Source organism: Triticum aestivum, chromosome 5B (genome assembly GCF_018294505.1).
Source record: "Triticum aestivum cultivar Chinese Spring chromosome 5B, IWGSC CS RefSeq v2.1, whole genome shotgun sequence".
Taxonomy (NCBI): Eukaryota; Viridiplantae; Streptophyta; class Magnoliopsida; order Poales; family Poaceae; genus Triticum; species Triticum aestivum.
This window is the reverse complement of record NC_057807.1, coordinates 689,217,564-689,241,363: the sequence shown is the minus strand read 5'-3', so window position 1 is coordinate 689,241,363 and position 23,800 is coordinate 689,217,564. Positions and strand designations below refer to the sequence as shown.

General features: G+C 44.6%; 3 protein-coding genes and 1 non-coding gene across 9 annotated transcripts; 2 read left to right on the top strand and 2 right to left on the bottom strand.

Annotated features, from left to right (window-relative positions):
• The first annotated feature begins 1,038 nt into the window (after positions 1-1,038).
• Positions 1,039-13,456, top strand: LOC123114258 (prolycopene isomerase, chloroplastic-like). 3 transcript variants are annotated; one of them, XM_044535671.1, is made up of 10 exons: positions 1,039-1,332; positions 1,434-1,665; positions 1,870-1,980; positions 2,263-2,316; positions 2,606-2,893; positions 3,659-3,850; positions 9,909-10,067; positions 10,190-10,426; positions 10,721-11,076; positions 13,169-13,456. In XM_044535671.1, exons 1-9 carry the CDS (start codon positions 1,163-1,165, stop codon positions 11,033-11,035), a joined length of 1,758 nt encoding a protein of 585 aa, XP_044391606.1. In that variant the 5' UTR covers positions 1,039-1,162; the 3' UTR covers positions 11,036-11,076; positions 13,169-13,456. The 3 variants fall into 3 exon arrangements, with proteins under 3 accessions (XP_044391606.1, XP_044391605.1, XP_044391604.1); XM_044535670.1 differs by lacking the exon at positions 13,169-13,456 and adding an exon at positions 11,456-11,551; XM_044535669.1 differs by lacking the exon at positions 13,169-13,456 and adding an exon at positions 11,452-11,551.
• Positions 3,298-3,369, bottom strand: TRNAH-GUG (transfer RNA histidin (anticodon GUG)). Its single transcript has one exon. It is a non-coding gene; the product is annotated as a tRNA-His (tRNA).
• Positions 3,950-7,861, bottom strand: LOC123114260 (uncharacterized). 2 transcript variants are annotated; one of them, XM_044535677.1, is made up of 7 exons: positions 7,614-7,861; positions 6,355-6,914; positions 5,837-6,238; positions 5,709-5,741; positions 4,595-4,663; positions 4,411-4,491; positions 3,950-4,320 (listed from the first exon to the last, which is right to left on the bottom strand). In XM_044535677.1, the coding sequence occupies exons 2-7, from the start codon at positions 6,619-6,621 to the stop codon at positions 4,180-4,182; spliced, it is 993 nt and encodes a 330-aa protein (XP_044391612.1). In that variant the 5' UTR covers positions 6,622-6,914; positions 7,614-7,861; the 3' UTR covers positions 3,950-4,179. The 2 variants fall into 2 exon arrangements, with proteins under 2 accessions (XP_044391612.1, XP_044391611.1); XM_044535676.1 differs by having other exon boundaries at positions 6,355-6,938; positions 7,614-7,807.
• LOC123114259 (shaggy-related protein kinase kappa-like) lies at positions 13,174-17,325 on the top strand. 3 transcript variants are annotated; one of them, XM_044535672.1, is made up of 12 exons: positions 13,174-13,464; positions 13,852-13,944; positions 14,034-14,093; positions 14,181-14,453; positions 15,272-15,346; positions 15,521-15,577; positions 15,757-15,897; positions 15,966-16,016; positions 16,102-16,197; positions 16,431-16,514; positions 16,611-16,713; positions 16,956-17,325. In XM_044535672.1, exons 1-12 carry the CDS (start codon positions 13,306-13,308, stop codon positions 17,042-17,044), a joined length of 1,281 nt encoding a protein of 426 aa, XP_044391607.1. In that variant the 5' UTR covers positions 13,174-13,305; the 3' UTR covers positions 17,045-17,325. The 3 variants fall into 3 exon arrangements, with proteins under 3 accessions (XP_044391607.1, XP_044391608.1, XP_044391609.1); XM_044535673.1 differs by lacking the exons at positions 13,174-13,464; positions 13,852-13,944; positions 14,034-14,093; positions 14,181-14,453; positions 15,272-15,346 and having other exon boundaries at positions 16,092-16,197; XM_044535674.1 differs by lacking the exons at positions 13,174-13,464; positions 13,852-13,944; positions 14,034-14,093; ... (1 more) ...; positions 15,272-15,346; positions 15,521-15,577 and having other exon boundaries at positions 16,086-16,197.
• Positions 17,326-23,800: the final 6,475 nt, after the last annotated feature.

Below are 23,800 nucleotides of genomic sequence, written 5' to 3'. Positions count from 1 at the left end.
TATAACTCAGACATGTTTTCGTTTCTTTAACTCTTGTTAATTGCATCTTATATTTAAATACGATATGTATGTTTTTGTTCATCCATAGCAATTGGACGAGTTTATATGCATAATTTTTTTCGAAAAGCAGGTTGAAAGCCCTGAGCTCTGCACTATGCGCACTTTATGAACAGAACATATTTTCTCAATAATGTTTAGATAAAAAGTATCACGGCAACCTACAAGTGTACGTGTATATATTATATCTGATGTGTGAAATAAACCAATTTCATATCACTGACCTACACATATAAGTTGTGTCCGGCTCAGGTCTATTGCTTATGGCATGGTACATGGCCTACATTATTTCTTCACCCACTTTCCCACCCATATCAACATCCACTCACCTATATAAACACTCCACTTGTTTAATCATGAATTTCATATTCTACACTTCATACTTACACCTTAGCATGAATACAATAGGTTTTGTTACCCATCACAAAAATTAGAGATTAGTTATAAGAGTGTGTCAATGTTATATATTCATTTAATGCTCAAAATAGCGGTTTCGGTCAAGAACATGGTGAAGAGCTCTGAGAATGAAAGGCATCGGGATAAATGATATGTTGGATGGCAAGAAAGTGAGCCAAAGAAATGAAAACTCGTACAAAATTCTATACCCATATTGTATGATATTACGATATGCTAGGATCATCGACCGACTCAAGCCTTGGCTTCCCGACAGCCCTCCTAGTTGAGTCGCTGACACGCGTACGCATTCATAAAAACCATCATGCTGCGGCGGATATTTTCAATCGTATTTGTGCCCATTCTGTAGACTGCGAGAAACTGATAGGTCCGCGGACTGTTACTTCAGTCCATTTCTGTTTCTGGTGGCTTGCTAAACTGTTTTCTTGTAAAAAAATCATTCTTTATTCTCGTTAAACAGCTTTATTTATTTTTAAATAAAAATAGTTTTTCATTTCTCGTGGCAGATTGCGCAAACCAACTAGGAGCAGCAGAGGCGAGAGATCTCAGCCGCAAGGGGAGAGAGGCTGCTGAAGCGCCACGTGTAACCAGCCGCTGCCTCACTCACGAGCTCCACTCCAGCTCCCTCTTCCCCACCCGAACTCGTGACATTGCCGCGCGCGCCACCGGCGACACGACACCGCCGGCCCAGATGGCTTCCTCCGCGCTGGCCTCCCCGTCGCCGCGCCCTCCGCCACGCGGCAACCGCCAGCCTCGCGCGCGCCCAGCAGCCGCAGCCGCCGCCGCTCCAGTGCCGCGCCGTGTCGGCGCCGCCGCGCGCTGCCGGGCGGTGGCCGCACCCGCCGGCCCCTCGTCACCCGGGTACGTATTAATCATTGCCCCACCACTCGCACCGGCTCTTCGCCGTTCGAACCGTATCCGAGCTCGCAGGCAATCAATTCGGCCGTCGTCGTTTGGTTCAGGGTGGCGGGGAGGCCGGAGGCGGACGTGGTGCTGATCGGGAGCGGGCTCGGGGGGCTCTGCTGCGCGGGGCTGCTGGCGAGGTACGGGCAGGACGTGGTGGTGCTGGAGAGCCACGACCGGCCCGGCGGCGCGGCCCACTCGTTCGACGTCAAGGGGTTCCACTTCGACTCCGGCCCCTCGCTCTTCTCCGGCTTCCAGTCCAGAGGGCCCCAGGCCAACCCCCTCGCCCAGGTCACCCTCCACCTCCATTGATTGCTTCCTCTGCAAACACCAACAGAGCAGAACTCAACTGGGAGTTTCTTTCAGAGAAATGAACTGTCTGAACTGAACTGAACTAATCAACAGAACAGAATTGTCTGTACTAAATGCAGAAATTGTGGTGAGAGCTCGGGGCCTGTCTGATGCAATATAATGATGATTCTGCTGACCTTGCAGGTCCTCGACGCGTTACGCGAATCGGTCCCGTGCGCCTCGTATGACTCCTGGATGGTGCATGTCCCCGAAGGACAGTTCGAGTCGCGGATAGGGCCGACTGATTTCCTCAAGGTTCAGTTAACTTGTACTACTCTGCTTGGAGTAGCACATACCATACGCTGCTTGGTTAATTTGCAGTGAGTTGTTCCGGATTCATCGATACGATGTTATCTGATTGGTCGGGCAGGATGAGACTGAAATTTGCTACAGTAATAAACATGACTTGCAATTGGTTGCTTTATGCCTATGAAACTTAGTAGTGCTGTATCGCTGCACTTCTGTTTGATGGTCTAGGTTACTACCCTTTGTCTGTACCAGGATGCTCTAGTCATAATAGTGATTTTCTTCTTGCAGGACCTTGAGACTTATGTTGGCCTTGACGCAACCCGGGAGTGGCAAAAGCTTCTAGTGAGTTCCCTTCCCTGCATCCGATATTCAGTTTCTTAGTAGAAAACAACTTTTTTCAGCTGTACCTAGACACACTGAACTGCTGAAAAACACAAATGATGCCTAATGGTAAATGTATTGCTTCTTCCTGCGTTTTAAATAGCATGCACAACTATCATCCAAAGTTGAGCAAGTCTGACAATTCAAATGCAAGGACAAACAGGTCCAAAAAAATGTGATTAGTTTACCATGTTACTGTTATGTAGTACCCTTGAAACCTCTGCTAACACGGTATCAAAAACAATCTCAGGATGCAGTCATTCCTATATCTGCAGCTGCGATGGCTCTGCCTCCGCTCTCCATCCGAGGCGATCTGGGCATCCTTTCCACGGCAGCCGGTAGATACGCACCTTCTCTGTTGCAGTCCTTGATAAAAATGGGGCCTCGGGGCGCCCTAGGCGCCACGAAACTGCTACGCCCGTTCTCCGAGATTGTCGACTCGCTGGAGCTGAAAAATCCCTTTGTCCGGAACTGGATCGACCTCCTGTGCTTTCTGCTCGCCGGCGTCAAATCCGACAGCGCGCTCTCTGCAGAAATGGTAAGCTGATGAATTTCCACCAGGTTAATTATCCTGTTCTCTTTATTCGCAAAAACAAAAAATGGTCCTGTTCTCTTTAGTGATTGTCCAAAACAATCCGCATTTCGTTTACATGAAAACTGGGCAATATCTTGTTGGACTCCCGTAGTAATTTTTACAATGAACTGTAATTAGAAACCATAGTGTGTTGTGTGAATCAAATAAACGAAACAATTTGGTGCACAATCTGTATCTATTTGTTTGTTCCTGGCCCTTAAACTAGTAGTAATTTTATAATGTCAAAAAATAAAATAGCCGCTAAAAAGTAATTTAATCTGTGTGTTTCTTAGAAAGAAAAAGGAAACAGATTCTGTGTTTCTTATTAATATCTTATATACTAGAAATAAAAAGGAAAAAGGAAATAATGTGGCTGCTGGGATTCGAGCCCAGGTCTCCACGGCCACAACGTGGAATTCTCACCACTAAACTACAGCCACAACTTGCGACTAATTACCTTAAGTTGTCTACATAATATCACAGCCGTGGATGGCAGTCATAGTCCATGGATCATGACAGAGGCCCCTGCTCCATGAACAAATTCATGTCCGGAATTTGGCATTGGAGCCATGGGCTTTTGTAAAAACTTGTAATCAATCTTTACCTCTTGTTAATCATTGGCGGCTTTGTTGAACACACTCCCTTGAAACACTCCCTACTCGCCTAAATATTTCAAGTAATACAATTCTGAAGATTTATGTTCATCATTTGGTCTAACTACAATGTCAGGTTTATATGTTTGCAGAATGGTACAAGCCAGGATGCAAGCTGGAGTACCCTCTCGGCGGGAGTGGAGCCATAATCGATGCCCTCGTACGGGGTATCGAAAAGTTCGGTGGAAGACTTGCTCTTAATTCTCATGTGGAGAAGATTTTGATCGAGAACGGTCGGGCTGTTGGCGTCAAGCTACGAAGTGGACAGGTATGCCACTCCAGAGGATACCATTTTATTGCCAAATATATAAACTATAATATTAGTTCATGGGAATTAACAGCTTGGTAATTATTAGTAAGGCTCTGATTCAGACGACATATATTTCATAATATCTTCAAGGTGCCAAAATTCCTTGAGTCAGAAGGTGCAGTACACAATGCAACAATTAATACAGCCTTTTAGTGGCAGGAAACTACATAAATAGAAGTGTTCTAAGCCACTGGCCCAATTCTTAATAGATTGAAATGTCCTCGCCTCAAACAACCAAATCATCAGCTTGCCCCAATGTCAAGGTCCAAGAACTCGGCTAATCACCTCTATATCCTTCTTTGCGCCCGTTCAGCAGTCGGATAAGCGAAGCCTTTTACTGAGCAATAGCAGGTGATACACTTAGTTATCCCTAGTTTCTTATCTCTCGAGTCAAAGGAACATAAACCGCCAAGATGTTCGCAGGTTCCCTTCAAAACGAGCAAAGAAAAATTACTGTTAGAAAAAAGATGTGGAGCAAGAGCAAGAATGTCTTTCTTATGTCCAAATTATAAGCTTGCCTTGGGTATCACGTTGTGTTCTTCGGCGGTTTCCATCTTCTTCTTGAGAAAATGTGTATAAAGCTCAATATCACTTGGAAACTGTGATGGGGAAAAGAGGGAAGAAAATATTAACGGCACTGCTTATGAACCCTTATAGCACTACAAAAAGTCAAGAGATTTTAACAAAGCAAAACTTAGTTACCAGCTTATCGACCTCGTTACAGATAATCCTTTTGTAGGTACCGTCCTTGATGCTTTTCTTTGGAGGTGACTGTGTTTTGTTATACGCAACAAAAATTGAATTAGAATATTTCCAAATCATAAACAGACAATAATATGCAAATACGGAGAAATTTGAGCAAATAGATGAATTGCGTAGGTATGCATGGATTTAAGATTATTTGTTCAAAGCCAATTTGTCAAATTGTAGGGTTAATGATTAATATGATATCTCAATTTCCACCAAATAATAATCTGAAAAGCTTGTTATGTTAAGTACACTTTCAATCCTCACGCGTCAAAAGTTTGAAAGTGTACAGCTAGATCCCAATTTAAATTTAGCTTCTGATTAAATGATAAATAGGCTGCGAGGAACTAAATGACAACAAAAGATAGCTCTGACAAAAGGCCACTTCAAAGATAGAAATGCCAGAAAGTGCTACTCTTATGTTTAGAAAAAAAAACCATTTGGCTATGATATATGTACACAATGCCTGATCTTATAGGGAGTTTTCAGGAAAGGCATTGTGTACATTGGAGGAATTGAAAAAGTCATATTAATCAGAAGATATGATAGCCAAATGGTTTTTTTCTAAACATAACAGAGCCTAGAAATTTGTTCTATGGAGGAATTAGGCTTCATCAGGAACATAGGGTCCGTTTGGTTTGCTATCAACATGAGACAAGCCTTACCAAACTTTTGGGGCATTGCCAAATGTTAGTGCCAAACCAAGTGGAAACCATTATTGGCTTGCCAAGGCAAAAGTTGGCACTACACCAAGCAAACCAAACATATACTCCCTCTGTCCCAGAATATAAGAACGTTTTTGACACTATGCTAGTGTTAAAAACGTTCTTATATTTTGGGACGGAGAGGAGTACATGTTTTGCTTTAATTTTCATGAATAAATAGCTCAAATCGCTTGACAAGATAAATTCATGGCAAATACACGAGACCATGGCAAAAGAGTTGTTTGAGCAAAGTGTTGAATGCTATGGAGGAAACACAAAATTCTAACATCAGAAGAACGCTGTCCACTAAAAGGGTCATTTGCTCTTGTTGCGAAAATAAATAAGTGATAAGCTTTGAAAGCTACCTTAGCACCAGTAAGATCAATAAGATGATCAACCTGAAAAGTATATGCAAAACAATTAACTCCATAATTTGCAATATTGTGTGTAAACAAATATTAAATGGATGGTAATAATACATGTGAACCAGTACCGTATCTTGTACAGTAGATTCACAATCCTCCAAATCTAGACCACCAAACTCAGTAAGATCGTAGACCAATTGAACTTTTCCTTCCCGGATTTGATCGATAATAGCTTGACGGTCCTTTCTTTCAATGAGAACTTCATGCACAACATAGTAATACAACTCATGCCTCTGCCCCATCTTCTCCAGATGCTCCATGAGTTTTAAGCACTCATCGACAGCAATCTTAATTTGGAAAAATAGCATTTTATTGAAATGTTTATTTGCCATGACGATAGCCTTAGCAAGCACCCCATGCCTGGTCTCTCTATACCTCGCTGACTCCATGAGCTTGTCAAAAAACTCAATGTATTGCAAATCACCATCCAGGGTGGTAGGTTCAATATAATTACAACATGGAGAGGAATACTGCCAACACAAAAAACATAGAAAGCTAAGACTCGAGATGCGGTACATTACATTCAAGCAATATGCATATATGAAATTAAGCGGTAGTTGGAGGAAAGATCTAGATGTGTACCAACCTCCCCAGTAAATTGGTGGAAGAAGTGCGGATAGGACTTTGCTTTGATGCCATCACGGATGGCATGATAGAAGTATGTCCTGGTAAGAGTGAAGTCGACACGTAGCTCCTCCTTGGCTGCCTGGCAATTGAAGAGGCCCTCTTCGGAATTTTGAGACTCATTCAGATGGTACATGTCCAAACGAACACGAAGAACTTCGTCACTGGTGAAGAGCGGCTGCGGTGAATCCACCTTCTCCTCGAGACTCACATCCAAAGTAGATGCCATGTTGTCATGCCATTCCCATTGTTAGTGATCAGCAGCATTGATTCCTCTTCGCCTCCTTCCCTTTCTCGATCTAGTATGTGGCATGGGTGACCACGGTTTGCCCGACATTTTATTATAATCTATTCCATCGTACTCATTCGCCTTAATCTCCTCCTCATCTTCCTCCCAGGGATACTTGCATTTATTCGTGTAGAAGGGGATGTCACGAAATTCAGCAAGAATGTCCGTAATTGGCAGGTTTGCAGGATAACTAGGGCCCACATCATCGGCCACAGAAGTTTCCTCCTCCATCTCTGATCAACACACGGGAAGCAACACTAGGTATCAAAACAAGAGAGAACATCATCGCTGAGCTCCAAATAGTATAATACTCAAAAGAGGCCATAGCTATTGGAAGAACATAGAAACATGATTGATTTAGACATATAGTTAATTAAGAGTTCGGATTCACATCACCATAATGTTAGACAGCACAGCCTACAGCCTCTGATCACACGTTGACACGAGTGAACAACTCTATGGAGGTTCTTCAAAATACAGACTGGATTACAGTTAACGTTCTGTATAAATAGTACTATCAAGTGGCCGGTATAGGGCTATGACAAGTTGCATCTCCACTTATATACATCAGCACCAAATAAAAGGATCTCTTTATGCCTCCTGGAACGAGAGCATCATGCATGAATGCAAACTGTATAAAAGTAGCCTGCTTAGAACTAAGATTACATAAGAAAGCAAGGCATCATAGCAAGAGCCAACAGCAAACAATGCGCGAGGCCTTGGATTATCGGCGATACCCGGCTACTATATATTACCGGTAGCTTGCTACTGAATCATCAATTGATCCTGATAAGATGGAATCTAATGTAGTCAGCGGCAACATGGGCCATAAATTAAGAATGCAAAATAATCGAGCTAGGTTTCAAGTAGTAACAAGATCTAAACGCATGTGTGTGTGTGTGGGCGTTGGAGATTCAGAAAGCAGGCTATACCTTGTACAGCACGGGAGATTCACAGGAGCGGGCGAGGGGATGAATCTGCCGCGAGAATCCAAGGACGGTAGTGGTTGCGAGAAGACGTCGGAGACTCGGAGAACGAAAACAGCAGTGGCCAGGAGAGCCGGCGGCCGGGGGCGGCGCCGGTGAAGGGCCCAAAGACGGCGGAGGCGGCTCGACCTAATTAAGCAGTCGAATAGAGAACAGACGTGAGACCGTGAGAGACGAATTCTGACGGGATTGTGAGGTGTCAATACATGGTTGGATATCAGAGGGGAGGGGACCCACAGTAAAATCAATCCTAGGAGTACTAATATTTTACGTAGTACTCCGTATCCAATAACGGAAATAGTAACTCGCGAACGTTCTCCGGGGAGCAACTGCCAGCGAACGCCTAAGCTGCCACACGATCTTGATCCTACGGTGCAGATTGGATGGCCTTTTTACACTCAAAATAAAAAGAAGTGCCATGGCAGTTTTGCAAAAAAAAGCAACGTAGTTCCCTGAAATATACTGAAACTGTCAGACGAACGTTGGCAGATGCCATCTCTTGTGGCGAACGTTCGCCAGATATGCCAACCGATCCAAAAATACTGCTAGTAAGGATTAGTAAGGCTTTGATTCAGATTCATGTGACATATCTTTACCTATCACTAGTAGAAAAGAGGGCTTTGGTCCACCTCGGGTTAGCCCATTAGTCCCGGTTCAGTTTAGAACCGGGACTAATGGGGGCATTAGTCCCGGTTCGTGCGCCCAGGGGCCACGTGGGCCATTTGTCCCGATTCGTCTGGACCTTTTAGTCCCGGTTGGTGCAACGAACCGGGACTAAAGGGTGCGATGCCCATTAGTCCCGGTTCGTGGCACCAATCGGGACTAAAGGGTTGGTTCATGGCACGAACCGGTACTAAAGGTCCCATTTTAAACCCCCCCCGGATCGCCTTTTCAGTTTTAAAAAAATAAAAGAAAATGATGAAAATGTCAAAAAAAATAAAAGAAAATAAGTTTCCCATGTGATATGTGGTCTAGTTGTTGGGAAAATTTACAAATATGAATTTCGGCTTTATTTGCAAAATCTCTCTAGAATTTAGTAAAATGGGCATAACTTTTGCATACTGACTCGGATGAAAAAGTTTTTTATATGAAAAATCATCTACTCGAAAAGTTACGGGGCTTTTAAGATCTAGAGTGGAAAAAATCTAACAGAAACCTAACAGAAAAAAAGTTACGGGGCTTTTAAGATCTAGAGTGGAAAAAATCGAAAAAATTTCAAACTGTGGTCAAACAATGGTCAAACTAATTATTCTAGAATATTAGTGTTACTAAATAATTATTTCAGTTATTTTGAATTTTGGTCAAATTGGTCAAACTGTGGTCAAACAATGGTCAAACTAATTATTCAAGAAATATTAGTGTTACTAAATAATTATTGTTTTTTTAAACAATAGTTTCAAACTCAAACAGTGAAATGTGTAACTTCATGCTCACGCAAAATTCCTGAGGGTTAATAGGATTGACATCTTACTATTGTCAGCAAAACAACAAGTGCAGACTTGAAAACGAGGGAGAATAGAACCTGGAAGTTAAGCGTGCTCAGGCTGGGGGAGTGGGAGAATGGGTGACCGTTCGGGAAATTAGATGATTAGGAATGATGAGGGGTGATTAGAGATTAGAGGATAAATTGAGCAGTGATGAGTGGTGGTGATTAGAGATTAGAGGTTAAAATAATTCAGAAATTTGAAAATAAAAAAATTCAAAAAAAAATCATAAAATTTCCTTTAGGTGGAGCTCCACGTGGCCGCGACCTTTAGGCCCTTACGAACCGGGACTGATGCCCCCTTTTCTACTAGTATATGAAGTACTGTCTCTATATAGTACTCCCTCTGTCCCAAAATATAAGAATGTTTTTAACATTACACTAGTGTAAAAAATGTTCTTATATTATGAGACGGAGGGAGTATCTTATTGGTGCCAAAAATCTTTCAATACTAATAAGGTACAAGTCCACAATAGCCAATACAATATGGTATCATCCCTCCCAAGCAAACTAAGTGCTATCTTCTCTACCACTAGATATCCATCCCATTAAGATTCAGGCCTTTGCCACCTTTTGCACTAGCTAGTGGCAGACCATGCAAATCTTGTAGGCCAAGACGAGCGACCTCCTTGTCTCATGCATCTGTTTCCAAGTGCCATGCATGATTACCTTTTCCCTCATATTGACTTCCATCATGCTTGAAACATCGATACGGCCGCTGAAATCCTGTCATGAATGAAATGTTTTCCTCTTTGCAGATCGTACGTGCGAAGAAAGCGGTCGTTAGCAACGCGTCCATGTGGGACACCCTGGGTCTTCTCCCACCAGACGCCGTCCCGAGATCATACCAAGATCAAGTGAAGGCGACGCCGCAGTGCGATTCGTTCATGCACCTCCACCTGGGTTTCGACGCGGAGGTTGGTTGTCTCATATGCTTCATCATAACAAATTATCTTTAGATCCAGTTATACTTATGTCTATTTATATATTTGCTTCATCGGTACATTTTCGCGTTGTAACCATCTATGCAACTGGATAGTGTGTCAAGGAGGACCTTGGGATCCATCATATTGTGGTTAACGACTGGGACAAAGGAGTCGACGGCGAGCAGAATGTCGTGCTGATATCCGTCCCCAGCGTTCTCGGCGAGGGCCTGGCGCCGCCGGGGAAGCACATCCTTCACGCGTACACGCCGGGGACGGAGCCTTTCGGCCTGTGGGAGGGGCTCGACCGGAAGAGCGCGGCATACCGGAGTCTGAAAGAGGAGCGTTCCGAGGTAATATGCAACATATTACCTACTAGAAATGCAGTATTGTTACTCTTCTAGTAATCCACATAGTAACTTTGTTCCCTTGGTCTCTTGGAATCAGCACATAGATAGATACAAATAGCTCCACTTTAACACTTTTAACATCCTTTGGAGCTCCTTTCGTCAAAAGTTTAGCAAAAAACTCCTTTCACAAAAGTTAAGCAAAAGTTAGTTTAGACACTCCTTTTTACTGGCCATGAGCTGCTGTTACCTGCTGTCTGTCTTAACCAACTTTTGTAATGGGAAACTTTTTGCTTGCAGGTGATGTGGAAGGCGGTGGAGCTGGCGCTGGGCCCGAAGTTCAGCCGGGAAAAGTGCGAGGTGAAGCTGGTGGGCACGCCGCTGACGCACAAGCGGTTCCTCCGGCGGAACCGGGGCACCTACGGCCCGGCGATAAAGGCCGGGGAGGCGACGTTCCCGGGGCAGGCGACGCCGGTCCCGCAGCTCTTCTGCTGCGGCGACTCCACCTTCCCCGGGATCGGCGTGCCCGCGGTGGCCGCCAGCGGGGCCATCGTCGCCAACACGCTCGTCTCCGTGGCGCAGCACTCGGAGCTCCTCGACGCCGTCGGCATCTGAGTATTTAACCATCTCAGTGCAGGACATGTTCTGGTAAAGTGGTGAGTTAAGCACATGCCTGATTACCTACCATCACCTTTGCTTGGAGTCCAGCTGTGATGAATCAGCTTCTCACAGCACACACACCAGCACTTTGCACTTTACAGTGGCATGTAACTAAGAACTGTAGTATATCTGCCATGGCTGGCATTGACCCCGGTCAGCGAGCACGATGAGCATGATGAGGATGAAACTTTTGGAGTGCTCCTTTCTGTTGCTGCTGCCACTTGTTTCTTTCTTGTTGCCATTCTTGTTGGGCAAAGTTGTGTGTGTGGCTGCAGTGCAGATGCATTGCCATGACTTTGCTTTGCTTGCATTGCATCAAGTATCATTATCAGTTTATTGCATCAAAGTTTTTCTCCCTGAATTGCTGGCAGGCAGGCAGGGGAGCAGAGCTGTGGAGAAGAACCATGCAACATTTTGTTCAGTATAAGATAGAGAGAAAAAGAAAGCACACGAGAAGATTTAATCAGCACATACAGAAGAGACAGGCAGAGTTTTCTTGTGTGCTCCCTGTTTGACACTGTGACTGTGTCAAAAAACGTCATATATTTTTATACGGAGAGAGTAGTTTGCAAAAAAAAAAAAGACATGGTTGAGAGTGTATATAAAGTGTTAGATGCTGTCTGAACATCACTGATTGGTCAGGTATAATAATGCTACTTACTCCCTCCGTCCGAAAAAGCTTGTCCCAAGCTTGTTCCTCAAATGGATGTATCTAGCACTAACTACTCTTAGTGCTAGATACATCCATTTGAGGGACAAGCTTTTTCGGACGGAGAGAGTACATGACATGGAGTTTCAGCACTGAATAATACCGTGTCTGACAGAGTGGTCTCCTGAACCTGAAGCTCTCCATTGTCTCTGTTTCTACCGAAAGTTGTGTGGCACCACACCACACCACGCCTCAAGCAGCCTTGTGTCCAGTCCCGATCACAATGTGTTGGATTTTGTGTTGAATATTATTAGAATTGTACTATGCTCTGTCTATGTGTGTGCAACTTTGAAAGCTTGTTTCACAGAAGCATCATCATCTCTCCCGCACAGCAGAAAAGCTACACTATAATTGTCTTTTTTGTCTTTCAGAAAATGCCCTTTGCACGCCCATGTAGTACCTCACTGTATCTTCCTCTGTCATAACTGCAAAATTAACACCAGTTGCATCACCGACGACGTAGTTTCCAAATTATTAAGCATTTCACTATCAGTTTACCTGCCAATAATTACATACTTTTACATTATATAAGATAATCCTTTCACATCACAGGTCACTCCCAGGTAAATAAATATCCCATCTAGTATTATCCATCCATCAGTCAATCCACAAAATTTTCGCTGCCAAATTGACTGTAAACAAAGGTGTCGCCTTCACGGTTCTTCAGAGTATCAGTCCCAACTTGTTTCTTTCTCCATTTCTTTCAGTTTCAGTTCACATGCTCACCATCACCTCCACCTCCTCAACTATTTTTTACTCCATGCCAATAATGTTGAGTGCCAGAAAAAGAAAAGTTCGGAAGGTAGAAGGGGAGGAGGCAGCCGCCCCCTGCCCTCCACTCACTCCCACTCCCCCTCCCTCACTCGTCAGTCACCATTACCTACTGGCCGGCCGGCCCGCCGACCGTCTCCCCCCTCCGCCGCCCCGAAACCAGCAGTTCGTGCAGGGAGAGAATCGCGGAACCGTGCGTGGAACCGCTGAGGGGCTGCGGCTTGATCTGCTCCAGAATTTTCGGCCTTCGATCTTTGGTTTCAGGTACCGGCTCTTGGATTCTCTGATCCCGCCGCTGAAAAAGTTCATCTTTATCGCTCGCGCCGGCCCGGTTTGCGGCTGGTTCGACCCAATCATCTCGGAGGATCTTGGTCCAGTTTCGTGAGGGGTTTGTCCCTCGCGATTTGGAGAGGGCCGCTGGTTTTTTTATTCAGTGGATCTTCTAGGTCTCTGGGTGGCTAGAAATTCAACTGATGTGTTTTTTTTTGTTCTTCAGGAGACGTGTGCTCTGACCGAAGAACAATTTATTTCCTGATGATTATTTTCTGGGGGATTTATCCATTCCGAGTTAATCTTGAACGCTTTTTTATTTTATTTTTGGTGGGCAGCTGTTGTTGAAGGAGGTGGTGGAGGAAGCTGCATTGGCAGTAGGCTGACCCTTCTGCTAGCAATGAGATGAGCCCCCTGCTGTTTGCAGACGCTGACCTTGGTGATCTCCGTTAAGTCCTTACCAATCAGCTGGGAGATGGCGTATTCTGGACAGAGGCATGTCGGTGCCGCCGGGAGCTCGTCGCGGCAGGGGAATGGCTTCAAGGGACAGGCCAGCTCAGTTGAGTTCCTGGGAAGGGGAATGGTGGGGATGCAGCTCAGAGATGCAAAGCCAGATGATGCTCATGATGAAAGGGTAGGTTTGGTTCAGTGGTTTCTGCTACTCCTGTTTGATTGACCTGTGACTGAACTGTTTAAGGTACAATGAGCAATCTGTCAGTAATCACTGTATTAATCGATCACGTTACGTATCACAAGCCATCTTCTTCCTCATATTATATGGCTCTGCTTGAGTTTTTGTGTCTGTACTACCTGTAGTAATGGATTACTGCATTGCTGCAAGTTTAAGTATATGCTGTACTGCATATTTGCGGTGTGTTCTAGATCCTGGGAATGGATGGTTTTATGCTCTGGTTTCGCTCTGTTATGGCTCATATATATTCACAGTAATCCTAATGGAAATTGTTGATCAACTTTGCATCTTGTTCTACTAGATAAAGTGACGCCATTTTTCATTTTTCAGGACAATGAGCCAGATGTGGTTGCCGATTCTGGTTCTGAAGCTGGTCAAATAATTGCAACCACAATCCGTGGTCGAAATGGTCTGCCAAAACAGGTAATGGCGATGCTACATTCATCTTGACAATCTACTATAATGTTTGGCTATCAAAGCACAATTTGCTGATATGGTGGTTAATGAAACAGTCCGTCAGTTACATTGCTGAACATGTGGTTGGAACTGGTTCTTTTGGAGTTGTATTTCAGGTAAACTTCTGACCTTTGTGTTGTCTAGGCTGGTCTATGCACAACTGATAGTTGAAGGCATATAACCTGTTACTGTCAATTCTTCAGGCCAAATGTCGAGAAACGGGAGAAGTCGTTGCCATCAAAAAGGTTCTTCAAGATAAGCGTTACAAAAACAGGGAATTGCAAATTATGCATATGCTTGACCATCCGAACATTGTTGGTCTTAAGCATTACTTCTTCTCAACCACTGAAAGGAATGAGCTTTATCTTAATCTTGTCCTTGAGTTCGTTCCAGAGACAGTTAACCGGATGGCAAGACAATACAACAGAATGAATCAAAGAGTGCCCCTCATTTATGTCAAACTATACACTTATCAGGTCTGACCTGACCTGGCAGTAATTTTTCTGAACAATGTTATGCTTCGCACAACTGTCCTCCATCTTTATTTTCTTACAAAACTATTTTAAGGTTAATCTTTGCACTAGGCATACTTGTTACCCAAATTATCTACATGCTGTCGTGTGGAACTCATGGTATATGATATGTTCCCTAATTAGTTGCAGCATTTTTCTGTCCTCATGCCTGCTCGAAACTTATTGTTCCAATAGCTGAGTACTGTGTTGGGACCTATCTACAAGTTTCAGATTAGTTATTCACACTGATGGCTTCACTAGCAACCCAAAATAACTTCTGAGACATTCAAACGTACAACCGAGCCAGCCTGTCAGTTCTACAGTCTTTGGATTTATGTTCTACCACTTTTTCTTGTATGTTTACTTAATCGTAAGGTTCTATTTTCTATGTGTATATCACACAGGCGATGAGGATGAGATACTTTTTTTCTGAGATAAGTTTGTGCACATTTTTGTGGTAGTATGAACGTTATCTCTACTACTAGGGACTTCAATAACCTATGAATCACACATTAGTGCATCCGTATTATTTACTTTCTTCAACTAATGCTTAATTCCACTGATTTTGGAGACTATAGATAAACGTTTAGTTAATGAGTTTTGCCATACATCCGTAATCTGTTTGCTCTTTGTAGTTGTTCAAGTCAGAATATAATGTCCCAGCCATGCAACAGAATTGTTCCTTCAGTTGTCTTTTGATATTTAGTATATTGGCTCAAGATGTGATTGTTACAAGTTACAAGTCGTCTAATTATTGTTCCTGTAATCTCGTAACTTTGCAGATATGCCGAGCACTTGCTTATATACATAACTGTGTTGGCATCTGCCACCGTGATATCAAACCACAGAACGTTCTCGTGAGATTTTAACCTCCTTTTCTATGCTTTAATATGTTGTGCTATACATATCTTCCCTCGCCCTCTGAATTGTTTGGCCAGTTGAGCTTTCTTTACATCAGGAAGAACAGTTACTAATTATATTTGAAGAACCACTAATACATTTTTACTAACCCAGTAAGCTTTCCACTGTAGGTTAACCCACATACACACCAGCTTAAAATATGTGATTTTGGCAGTGCAAAGGTCTTGGTAAGTTATCTTCTATATTAGGTTTTGAAATTTAAATGCACGAGTCCTGCTGATTTTGAAAAGAGCATGCTAAACTTTCTTGATAATAGGAATAAAAAAAGGTGTGCACTTACGCCAGTAACCTACCCGGACATGGTGATTTCTAAATTGTTTTGATGTAATGTTTTGAATATATGCAGGTCAAGGGAGAGCCAAATATCTCCTACATATGCTCAAGATACTACCGAGCACCAGAACTCATATTTGGTGCAACTGAATATACTACAGCCATTGATTTGTGGTCCACAGGCTGTGTGATGGCAGAGCTGCTTCTTGGACAGGTTTTGTTCACGAATATAGTCATTTCTTTTTTCTCTCTACCTTCTTCTCATAATATTCATCCATGCAGCCACTCTTTCCTGGGGAAAGTGGAGTTGATCAGCTGGTTGAGATTATCAAGGTGAAAACTTATATGACATCTTAAACTGTTCTGTCCTGAGACCTGTATTCTTTACAATGACATGTTCAGTCATAGTGCCTTGCAGGTCTTGGGTACTCCAACAAGGGAAGAGATCAAGTGCATGAATCCAAACTACACGGAGTTCAAGTTCCCACAAATTAAGGCTCACCCATGGCACAAGGTAATTTGCATATTATGTCTGCCATGCTTCATTAGTGGCTGTTTGGTGTGCGCAGCAGCTGTTCGATTTGGTGCATACTTTTGGAAACATTGACTGCCGTGCTGTTAAATAGTGAGAAATAATAATTGACACAGAAGTCATTTTTGATGTCATCTGTACGCTCAGGCGCAAAATTAAATCAACATATTTTTCTCATGGTTCCTCTGTTACCTCAAAATTTTCTTTTTATTCAGGTTTTTCAGAAAAAGCTTCCACCTGAAGCAATGGACCTTGTCAGCAGGTTTCTCCAATACTCACCAGATCTTCGGTGCACTGCTGTAAGGCCACAGGATCATTTTCTTATGTTGCCTTCCAGATTGTAGACTGATGCACTATGAGCTCGTTTATGTTCTAACCATGGAACCATTCTTCAGATGGAAGCCTGCATGCACCCGTTCTTTGATGAGTTGAGAGATCCAAACACCCGCCTACCTAACGGCCGGCCTCTTCCACCCCTCTTCAACTTCAGATCTCAAGGTAGTGTAACTGTATCTAAATAGCAGTAGCAGCAGCCAGACCTTCACATTCAGCGATTCGCTTCCTGCCAATCTTGGTTGCTATAGGCTTTGCCTTCGTGCTGCATTTGTCAAGCTTTCTCCAACACCTTTGGTGTGTCAGTAGTTACATTTACCTTCAGTCTTCCTAGTTCAGAAATGCACCTATCTGCATCTAGTAAACTGCTCTCAGCTGAATCTGTCCATTTCATGTGCCATTCGCAGAGCTAAACGGTATACCTCCGGAAGTCGTCGAGCGCCTGGTTCCGGAGCATGCGAGAAGGCAGAACCTGTTCATGGCGCTCCGCACCTAGTTTTCGCGTGTCCTCTCCATGTTTTTCGCGTTGTTTGGTGTCTGGACTCTGGAGGGAAGCTTGTAAATTGAGCTGTAGCTTTCTGTGGGTGACAAGCACTGGTAGTAGAGTTGTCCCGGGATGCATGTTTGGTTTGGAGGCTTGATGGTTGGTGTGTATAGATGGTTTGCGGTTTCTGAAAGTTTCTTGTTTGGATGAGTTGATGATGCAATCAAAATCGTTCAGAAATATTTACCCTCTTTATTTTTCATAGTTATTACGACCAATGCCTAAAGGCTTCATCACTTTACTCTTCATGGAAGGGAATGTTGTTGGGGAACGTAGCATGTAATGTCAGAAAATTTTCTATGCTCATGCAAGATCTACCTAGGAGATGCATAGCAACGAGAGGGGGAGAGTGTGTCTACGTATCGTCGTAAACCGAAACCGGAAGCGTTTGATTACGTGGTTGATGTAGTCGAACTATTTCTCGTTCCGACCGATCAAGTACGGAACGTATGGCAACTCTGAGTTCTGCACACGTTCAGCGCGATGACGTACCTCGCCTTCTTGATCCAGCAAGGTGTCGAGGAAGTAGATGAGTTCCGTCAGCACGACGGCATGATGACGGTGATGGTGAAGTGATCCCCGTAGGGCTTCGCCTAAGCATTGCGAGAATATGACCGAGGGTGTAATCTATGGAGGGAGGCACCGCGCACGGCTAACAGATGTTGGTGTGTGTTCTAGGCGCCCTCTCCCCATATGTATATATAGGTGGGAGGGGGAGGGGAGCTGCCTTGGGCGCCCCAAGTAGGAGGAATCCTATTTGGGGCCCTATTCCAATTCGCCCCCCCCCCCTCTTTTTCCGGAAGGGGAAAAAAGGGAAGAGAGGGAGGAAAGGGGGGGGGGGGCGAACCCCTCCTCCTTCTCCTATTCGGCCTCCTTCCTCAGGGGGGGGGGGGGCGCCACCCCTTGTGGGATGGTGTGCTCCCCTCCTATGGCCCATATGGCCCATTATTCCCCCAGGGGGTTTCGGTAACCCCCCCCCCCCGGTACTCTGATAAGTACCCGATACACCCCGAAACACTTTGTGTCTGAATACTATCATCCTATATATCAATATTTACCTCTCGACCATTCTGAGACTCCTCGTCATGTCTGTGATCTCATGCGGGACTCCGAACAACATTCGGTCACCAAATCACATAACTCATATAATTCAAAATCGTCATTGAACGTTAACCAATAGCGGAACCTGGATGCTCATATTGGCTCCCACATATTCTGTGAAGATCTTTATCGGTCGAACCGATATGACAACATACGTTATTCCCTTTGTCATCGGTATGTTACTTGCCCGATATTCGATCATCGGTATCTTCATACCTAGTTCAATCTCGTTACCGGCAAGTCTCTTTACTCGTTCCGTAATACATCATCTTGCAACTAACTCATTAGTCACTTTGCTTGCCAGGCTTCTTATGACGTGTATTACCGAGAGGGCCCAGAGATACCTCTCCGATACTCGGAGTGATAAATCCTAATCGCGATCTATGTCAACCCAACAAACACCTTCAGAGATACCTGTAGAGCATCTTTATAATCACCCAATTACGTTGTGACGTTTGATAGCACACAATTCATTCCTCTGGTATCCGGGAGTTGCATAATCTCGTAGTCGAAGGAATATGTATTTGACACGAAGAAAGCAATAGCAATAAAACTGAACGATCAATATGCTATGCTAACGGATGGGTCTTGTCATCTGGACTCAAAGCAATCAATTTAAATGTCCCACATACATCTTCAAAAAATTGCAAATGTTGATAATGATACTCACCATTAAACTATTACCATGCAATAATTCGAGAACACTTGGGTTCACCTCATAAGCTACACCGATGGGATTAGGACCCCACGATGTAAACATTTCTCGAATAGATGGACATGTAAGACGTATGCTGCAAGTTGACAGTTGTGTCCATACTCAGCCATGATTATTCCGAACCTGCAAACAACTTAGTACACAGTATTTATACCAAACTCAGAACAAAGACTAGAAGTGCTCAGCTCCCCAACAATGGCGCCAAAAAAGCTTGATAGCCTGCAAGTGCACATGGTTTAGTTGTAGCCTTTTCAAAGTAGGAGTATTGATCCCACATGGAGCACATGAATTAGTCTCTAGCCCTTTGCAAGGTACAAATGATGTGCCTATAAATTGTAAGTGATCCAGAATAGTAATAATAATAAAGTTGCAATGTAAAGGTGAATAAATAAGCTTGAAATTAACGACAGATAAAAATAACTAGACTTGAGACAAATGATTAAAAGAGTTCCTAGGGGTACGGAATCTCACCTAGTGTGCATCTACGGCGGTGCCTAAACACAAAGCTATTTCGTATTCCTAAGCCACTTTACATGTTTCTATTTGTGGGTGGAGCCGGTACACATACGTTTATACTCGTGGTATCTCCGTATCCCATACGCCACCACTTTTCTGTTGGGGAACGTAGCAGAAATTCAAAATTTTCCTACGTGTCACCAAGATCTATCTATGGAGAAACCAGCAACGAGAGGAAGGAGAGTGCATCTAGATACCCTTGTAGATCGCTAAGCGGAAGCGTTCAAGAGAACGGGGTTGAAGGAGTCGTACTCGTCGTGATCCAAATCATCGGAGATCCTAGTGCCGAACGGACGGCACCTCCGCGTTCAACATACGTACAACCCGGTGACGTCTCCCAAGCCTTGATCCAGCAAGGAGAGAGGGAGAGGTTGAGGAAGACTCCGTCCAGCAGCAGCACAACGGCGTGGTGGTGATGGAGGAGCGTGGCAATCCTGCAGGGCTTCGCCAAGCACCGCGGGAGAGGAGAAGAGAGAGAGGCAGGGCTGCGCCAGGGAGAGGTCAAAACTCATGTGTAGGCAGCCCCAAAACCCTCAAGTATATATAGGGGAGAGGAAGGGGGGTGCGCCCCCTCTAGGGTTTCCACCCCAAGGGGTGCGGCAGCCCCAATCCCATCTAAGGGTGGCGGCCAGGGGGGGGGGAGAGGGGAAACTTGCCCCCCAAGTTAGGTGGAAGCACCCCCTCCCCAAACCCTAGGCGCCTTGGGCCCTTGTGGGGGGCGCACCAGCCCACCTGGGGCTGGTCCCCTCCCACACTTGGCCCATGCAGCCCTCCGGGGATGGTGGCCCCACTTGGTGGACCCCTGGGACCCTCCCGGTGGTCTCGGTACGTTACCGATAAAACCCGAAACTTTTCCGGTGACCAAAACAGGACTTCCCATATATAATTCTTTACCTCCGGACCATTCCGGAACTCCTCGTGATGTCCAGGATCTCATCCGGGACTCCGAACAACATTCGGTAACCACATACAAACTTCCTTTATAACCCTAGCGTCATCGAACCTTAAGTGTGTAGACCCTACGGGTTCGGAAACCATGCAGACATGACCGAGACGTTCTCCGGTCAATAACCAACAGCGGGATCTGGATACCCATGTTGGCTCCCACATGTTCCACGATGATCTCATCGGATGAACCATGATGTCAAGGACTCAATCAATCCCGTATACAATTCCCTTCGTCTAGCGGTATTGTACTTGCCCGAGATTCGATCGTTGGTATGCCGATACCTTGTTCAATCTCGTTACCGGCAAGTCTCTTTACTCGTTCCGTAACACATCATCCCGTGATCAACCCCTTGGTCACATTGTGCACATTATGATGATGTCCTACCGAGTGGGCCCAGAGATACCTCTCTGTCACACGGAGTGACAAATCTCAGTCTCGATTCGTGCCAACCCAACAGACACTTTCGGAGATACCTGTAGTGCACCTTTATAGCCACCCAGTTACGTTGTGACGTTTGGTACACCCAAAGCATTCCTACGGTATCCGGGAGTTGCACAATCTCATGGTCTAAGGAAATGATACTTGACATTAGAAAAGCTTTAGCATACGAACTACGATCTTTGTGCTAGGCTTAGGATTGGGTCTTGTCCATCACATCATTCTCCTAGTGATGTGATCCCGTTATCAACGACATCCAATGTCCATGGTCAGGAAACCATAACCATCTATTGATCAACGAGCTAGTCAACTAGAGGCTTACTAGGGACATGGTGTTGTCTATGTATCCACACATGTATCTGAGTTTCCTATCAATACAATTATAGCATGGATGATAAACAATTATCATGAACAAGGAAATATAATAATAACTAATTTATTATTGCCTCTAGGGCATATTTCCAACATTTTCTTCCCCACTCCGGTTATCAAACCGTGATTAAGGGGAAAAAGGTCCCTGTGGACGCCGCCAAAGTGGTCTCCGTTATAACCCCCTGTTGCAACTATCCGCTACAAAGGGAGAAAGGGCATGTCACGTCACCCAACTCCACAACCACACAGTTAGCCAATAGTAATAACCATCCATCCAGATTCGACATACGTGGGATCGTCGACTTCACCCAAACGTCAAGAAGATTATCAACATAAACATGCAAAGATGATATTGAATCCTAATATCAATACATCCTATTACGCACTAGGGTTCATCCATGCCCCGGGAGCAAAGGGTCTACTCACACATGGGAACAACAATCATCATGGTAATGGTAAATGAATACATGGATGAATATATCAACCGATACACCGAAGGATCCACTAGGGATCTTGGTGTTGCAGATGATAAGGATGTGGATGATGATGATGATGAAGACGGTGATGATGAAGATGATGACCGCGTTCCCCTCACGGTGATAAGAACCCCCTCCTTCTCCTTGTTGATCCCCTTATCGTATGGGCTCTGGTGGCTAGGGTTCTACCTTCGGGATGAGTTTTTGGAGGCTCTGAACGTATGATCCACGATCCACTTCGACGGGGTGAAAATAGTTGATCTCCCAGAGGCGGCGGCGAGCCAAACGACCGCTCATGTGAGCGATTGAGGTTGCATGGAACGTCGTCGTTCATTCTGGACGCGGGGCGACGGCGGTTTCTTCAACCTTCTTGCTTGATTCTTTTATGGAAAGTGTTTAGCACCTTTAATATGCGATACCACTGCCATTTTTAGGGGTTTTCTCCAATAAATAAATATTGCTCCATAAACCTTAACATGAGGGATTATTAAAAAAAAGAAGTGCGTGAACACGGTAAAATTCCACAAAGCCTACCTAGTAGGCACAAAATAACGATGAAAAAGGTCTCATAATTTGGACTTATCGTGAGTATCTTTGTCCCATATCCGAATTCTTGTAATTAACTGGCATATGCTTTCTTGTAGGAAGTATTTTTTTGTGTGGATGATGAAAAAGACAATGCGACAAAAGCCCTCATGAAATCAGCCCGAAAGATACTCTCCGACGTCAAACACACGTTGCGGTACAAGGCCGTGATGCAGTGTTGGCATGCCACGTGGCTTCTCTTTGCCATGTGGCCGTAGAACGCTGTTTTTAGAGCTCTCCTTTTTTGGAAACTTTTATTGCGCATAGTACGAAAACCAACAGAAATCCCACTGGCAAACGCTCTCTGCGTCAGCGCCATTTGCCGTGCGTTGTTAGTTCACCGTGACTCCGTGTCGACAACGTTGGCTAGTTGCCGTGAAGCCATGGTTGCCGAGTGTGACTCGGCGTGTGTATATTTGTCGGCTGGCCGTGATTTGGCTCTCCGCGAAGACATCGGCACCGAGCGTATAGGAAAATTTCAGTAGTGTCCACACGTTCACAGTAGCAGGTCCCTAGTTATAACAGGCCGCTAAACTGGTCTGGAGGAGGTCAATAAAAAACATACTCAATCAAAGATCCAACTGATGCCCATGCATGTATTGCAAATATGCAGTCATGAATAATCCTGCTAAATTATAGGAATTATGCCTAAGACGATTCCAAATTGAAAAACTTCAATCATTTCGATTTGTTCAAGGGGATAAAGAAAAGGTATGATCTATCACTAAATATAGTAGTACTCTAAATTATCCACGAATCTCAGTGAAGAAGGAAAGAATTCCTAATTAGTCTGGAAAAGAGTTGTAGAATGCTAGGAATCCCAAATATATTTTTCTTTTTTGAATTATAGTTATTCAGTCAATTCAAATAAGGCGTATTTTTGTTCAACCCAATAAATAGAGCTGGGGTTATAGTTAAAGCAGTCAGTAGAAAACCGAAATAACTAGTTAAAGTAAGCATGAAAGAGTTAAATACCATTTATTTCAAAAGGGAAACGTTTACTACCGGCGCACCGGCCGAAAGCTTCGGCCGGTCACATCCAGGCGCGCGTAGCTACAACGACTGAAACTGGGGAAGTGGGGATGGACAGGTCCACCACGTAATCTTTTTCCCTACCTCCCATCTCCCGCATCCTTCTCCTTCCCTTTCACCTGGTCTTTTTTCTCTCCCCTCATCCTAGCTGCCATGGAAGTCCTGCTCGGCGATCTCCTCCGACGAGCCATCTTCTCCCCCCCCCCCTCTTCTTCTCCGGCGAGCACCCTCGAAGCCAACCCCCGAGCCAGGGTCCTCCCCTCTGTTCCCTCTCTCACCTCCATCTACTACTGCTCCGTGACGGCTGTAGCTGCAACGGACGTGGCCGGCGAAGTTGCCTCCATGGGCGGAGCTGCACCTGAAGAAGGTGCTACAACCAGCATCCGCCAGAGCTGGTGAAGGCGACCGCAGGTGTTGCAACCAGCGAGAAAAAAAAAGCTTCAACCGGAGGGACGACGAAAGCTGGGTCGGCCCCATAGAAGCTGCAACCGGCGTCTAAAAAAGCTACATCCATTGATGGAAAA